Here is a 5031-nt window from a genome sequence, read left to right on the forward strand (position 1 = left end):
GGCAGGTGTGCACACATGTACATGTATGTCCTGTGTATGTGTGTGAACACGTGCTTCTGCACGTGCATTTGTGTGTCCGTGCATGTTTGCATTTGTGTACACGTGTGTTCATTCACACATGTGCACGTTTTGCGTGTGTGTGCTTGTATGTGTTTTGCATGCATGGAGGTGTGCACTTGCATTTATGTGTGTCACGTGTGCATACACGTGCATGCATGAGTTTGTGTGCGCATTTGCGCGTGCATGTGTCTGTGTGTGCATTTGCGTGTATGCGTGTGTGCGCATTTGCGTGTACGCACGTCTTTGTGTGCATTTGCGTGTGTGTGCGTGTGTGCATTTGCGTGTGCATGTGTCTGTGTGTGCATTTGCGTGTGTGTGCGTGTGTGCATTTGCGTGTGCATGTGTCTGTGTGTGCATTTGCGTGTGTGTGCATGTGTGCACCTGCGTGATGTTCTGAGGAGAAGGCCACCCTGACGTGGGCACTGTCCGGGCTACCAGTCCCCATTGCCCCTGCCGTGTCCGGGACCAGCCTCCCTGCTCACGGCAGAGTTCAGATCTCCGGCCCCTGATGGAGACTCGTCCTGGACACAGCTTTTTTTTTTAACGTCGGCCGCAGTAAGAGCTGGAGTTTGTAGCATGACCCGACACACACGCGTGCAGGTGTACGTTAGCACAGGGGTTTCGCACACACGTCAAGGTTGCAGAAGCAGCGCTCACCGCTATGTGTGCAGTGTGTGCCGACAGTTTCAGTTCTCAGTGCAACCCCCTAAATCAGTCTCCCACCTGCTAGCGGAAGGTACCCCGGTACTCCCTGGGGGCCCCATGGGCGGTTTCCAGCCGCGGACCAGGAGGCCGTGAGCGCACGCTCTCGTGTGGAGAGCATAAGCGGGCTCACCTCTCATAGCGCCTCATTTTCCATAAAGTGAACCGACAGGGAAACTCTAACCCTACGACACCCCCAGTAACCCTCGAAAGGCAGCTTAGGGCGCTATGGCCGCCGGACTCACCAGCGACCGCCCCCCACTTCTGACCGTCGAGGTCTCGGGGGGCCCCCACGCCTGCAGACTCCCTCGGTCCTCGTGGGGCTGCACGGGGCTTCCTCCGTGATCACCCCACTGTGCAGATGAAGGAACCACGGCCCAGAGGTGAAGGGACTGTCCCAAAGCCCCACGCTCGGCTGCCTGCCCATGGCTGCCCGTCACACTGGGCCCTGTGTCTGTCTCCGTGGACAGAGGGCTGAGGGACCCTGGGCTTGGGGAGGGCACGTCCTCAGACCCACGCAGACCCAGGAGCTCGGCGCCGGTTCCGTGTCAGGGCCCAGGCCCACCCCCAGATGCGGTGACTGGCCAGGGGGACAGAACTCAGCAGAGCATTTCATCCAGGGTTGTGGGTTATTACAGAGCGGGGACGCCGGTTCTGGGGGGTCACGCAGACCGCTCAGCTCTCCTGGCAACGACGCATCACCACGGGTAGGGAGTGTCGCCAGGCGGGGACCTGTGGCATGCCTCGGCGCCCGGAGCTTAGCGGGGCTCCCGCGCCCAGGGCTGATCTCCCATGTCTACCTCAGTGTCCAGCCCTTGCAGCCCCCAGGCTGACTCCCCGCAGCCCGACCCCTGTGTGGGTCACACTGCAGCATGGACGCTCTGGCCTGGCCCAGATCCCAGCAGACAAGGACACTCTTACCAGGAAGGGTGTCCAAGGGCTCAGAGGTCACCCCCTGGGAGGGGCACAGGCCAGTGCAGGGGGACAGACGAGGCGCCGCACACACAGCCAGCGGTCTTCTGTCCAGGCCCCTCCCGCCAGGAACAGCCGTTCTGAACCTGTAGGGTCCTAGGGGTGGGGCCAGGGGGCTGCCCCAGACGAGGCCCAGCCTGGGAGCCCTGAGGGGCGGGGCTGCCTCAGGAGGAGGCCCCCCATTCCTGGCTCCCTGCCTCAGGAGGAGGCCCCCCATTCCTGGAGCACCCCATCACGGCGGGGGCCGAGTCGTGCGGTCTCACACACTCAGCGCCGGTCCTGCCTCGTCTCCGCCTCCAGAACCCCGGGGTGGACTTCGGGGACGTATCCGAGCGGCTGGCCCTGCGCCAGAGGCTGAAATGCCGCAGCTTCAAGTGGTACCTGGAGAACGTGTACCCCGAGATGAGGACCTACAACGACACCCTCACGTACGGAGAGGTACCGCCTGTGCCCGGGTGGGCCTCGGGTCAGGCAGGCTTCCCGCCCATGCCCCGAACCCTGCCACTCCGGTGCCCGGCCCCCAGCACGCGCACGTCCCAGCTCCCTTCCGAGGAGCCCGGCCAGCCCCTCCCCAGCGAGCTCACCGGCCGGAGCCCAGGCCCCTGCCCCGCGCCCCTCCTCGCCACAGGGCAGACCCTGAGCCCCGCCGGGCCTCAGCCATCCCTGGGCGTCAGGCTCGTTCCTGAGACAGCCGGCCGCAGAGCAGGCCCCTCTGGCCCTGTCAGGGGACAGGGTGGGTGAAGCCCCCAGCCCGGCCTGGCCTTGAGACCCCGCCGTGCGTTCCTCCTTGCGCTTCTGGCTGCAGGTGAGAAACAGCAAAGCCAGCGGCTACTGCTTGGACCAGGGAGCCGAGGACGATGACCGAGCAATCCTCTATCCCTGCCACGGGATGTCCTCACAGGTAGGGCAGGGGGACGCGGGGACCGCAGGGCAGGGATGCGGCATGCCTGCCAGGCGTCCCGACGCCACTGTGCTGTGAGGCCACCCGGAGTGGTGTGGGGGCCTCCAGGACACACACACACGCAACAGACACACGGACTCACACAGAACACACTCACACACACTCAGACCCAGCACAACACAGTCATCTTACACACTCACACCCAGAGTCGTTCATACACGCCCATCACCCACATGCTCACACACAACATGTTCACTCAGTCACTCACTCACACTCACACTCATTTGCAACACACTCATTCTCACACTCACATTTACTCACACACACACACAGTCGCACTCAGTCTCACACGCACACTCACTCATGCTCCAGGCAAGTGAGGAGCGAGGCCTTTGGTGCCAGTGGGCTTGGGCGGATCGTGAGGCCCCCAGGCCCGGGGCCCCCTCCGGGGTGACGGTGGCAGTCACCCTCAGGGATGTGCCACAGGGGACGCTGACGGCAGAGCGTTTGCCACGGTGCAGACGTCACCCAGGAGATGGGCGCCGTCATGCACGGGACGCTGCGGTGCACGGAGCACTTCATGCCGGGCGTCCACCAGGCCCGACGCCCCGTGAGCTCCTGGTTACGGACGGGGACCCGAGGCACGGAAGGTGGCATGACGTGCCCAGGGCCAGGCAGGGGGCGTGGCAGGCGTCTGCAGCGCTGGTCTCCGCTGTGAGCGAGCGCCGCCTTCGCAGAAACAGTGTGAGCTGGGACACGGCCGTGTGGCCTTGGCCCCTCGTGTGCTTGCCTTGGGGACTGAGGGTGCAGGAGGTGACTCCGAGGCTGAGGTGTGGTTCGGGGGCGTGGTGGCCCCGCCGGGGACGTGGGAGGAACGGGCTGGCGAGCGGTCCCAGCCCTGGCCCGGCCTGGGAGCGGCCGCCCAGGTCACCACAGCCCGCGGCCTCCGCAGCTGGTGCGCTACAGTGCCGAGGGCCTGCTGCAGCTGGGCCCCCTGGGCTCCACCACCTTCCTGCCCGACTCCAAGTGCCTGGTGGACGACGGCAGGGCCCGCACGCCCGCCCTGAAGAAGTGCGAGGACGTGACGCGGCCGGCGCAGCGGCTGTGGGACTTCGCCCAGGTCAGCGGGGACCCGGCTGCCCGTGGGCCAGGCCGTGGGGGGCTGACAGCAGTGGGGACCCCGCGCCAGCTGCTCCCGCGTGAAACCCGTCTCACAGGGGTCAGGCCACCTGCCCAGGGTCACAGCCAGAGAGGGGCCGGCCGGTCTGCCCAGCCAAGGCTCACACTGCCCTGCCCTGCAGCCTGCGCCTGGCGAGCTCCGGGGACGGGCAGCCTGGGACGGCCACCTGCAAGCCCTCGTGCCGGCCGCAGGCGAGAGGTCCGGGCTAGCTCCCCAGGCTCGGCTGGATCAGCCCCTGGGCCCTGTGGGGGCAGAAGGCCGAGCCCCGAGGACAGACAGGAGGGCTGACGAGTGTGCTGCTGGCCTCCCTCTCAGGACCAAGGGGGGTGGACAGCACACGCACCCTCGGTGGGTGGTCGTGGACCCAGTGCCTGGGAAAGGGTGCAGGACATGGGGCCAGCCCTCCCGGGCCCTCGGCTGCGTCCCTTCCACCCTCTGCCCAGGCACTGCTGAGCCCCAGGAATGTTCTCCCCATGTCCCCGACCACCCACTCACGCCCAAGCTCCTGCTGGGCCGCAGATGTCCAGGACGCATGCCTGATCTCCGTCCCGACAGCCTCGGCCACCGAGCAGGCCCGGGACAGTGTTTGGGGCTTGGGGCGTGGGAGGCTGTGGGGCTAGGCGGAGCCAACCTGGGTCCCCAAGAGGCCAGAGGAGCTGGGACACGCAGTCCCCAGACCGCGTGTGGGGACACAGCTGGAGAAGGATGGAGAACATACAGGGTGTGGCCCGGGGGTCCTCAGGCTCCGGCCAGTGTCCTCGGTGTTTGGGGACCAGAAGGCCTGTTGAGGTGACCGAGGGCAGGTCAGACATGCCAGAAGTGAGGGAGGTGCCAGGGACATGCCCGAAGCCTGGACTCTGTCACCTGGTCACCCTCAGACCCCGGGAGCAGGGCCGATGGGAGGGATGTGGGGGGTAGACAGGGCCCCGAGTCTCAGGCGGCCATGAGCGACCACGTGGGGCTTGCACCCCTCACTCCCGAGGTGCCGTCGGGACAGCCCCGGGCGCTGACCCCGTCTCCCTCCCCTGAAGAGCGGCCCCATCGTGAGCCGAGACACCGGCCGGTGCCTGGAGGTGGAGCTGTCCAAGGACGCCAGCTTCGGGCTGCGGCTGGTGCTGCAGAGGTGCTCGGGGCAGCGGTGGACCATCAGGAACTGGATCGAGCGTGGGCGGCACTGACCCCCGCCCCTTCCCCAGCACGGACCCCAGGCCTGGGG

At 66.2% G+C, this 5031-nt stretch overlaps 1 protein-coding gene across 1 annotated transcript in view; it reads left to right on the plus strand.

Annotated features, from left to right (window-relative positions):
• Positions 1–5031, plus strand: part of GALNT9 (polypeptide N-acetylgalactosaminyltransferase 9) — a 23608-nt gene extending 18577 nt beyond the window's left edge. The window contains exons 10-13 of the mRNA XM_015587880.1: positions 2035–2172; positions 2540–2635; positions 3588–3755; positions 4847–5031. Of these exons, the coding sequence (XP_015443366.1) occupies positions 2035–2172; positions 2540–2635; positions 3588–3755; positions 4847–4993 (549 nt within the window). The 3' untranslated portion in view covers positions 4994–5031. The remainder of the gene's footprint in view (positions 1–2034; positions 2173–2539; positions 2636–3587; positions 3756–4846) is intronic.

This window comes from Pteropus alecto, unplaced genomic scaffold, assembly GCF_000325575.1.
Source record: "Pteropus alecto unplaced genomic scaffold, ASM32557v1 scaffold213, whole genome shotgun sequence".
NCBI classification, from domain to species: domain Eukaryota; kingdom Metazoa; phylum Chordata; class Mammalia; order Chiroptera; family Pteropodidae; genus Pteropus; species Pteropus alecto.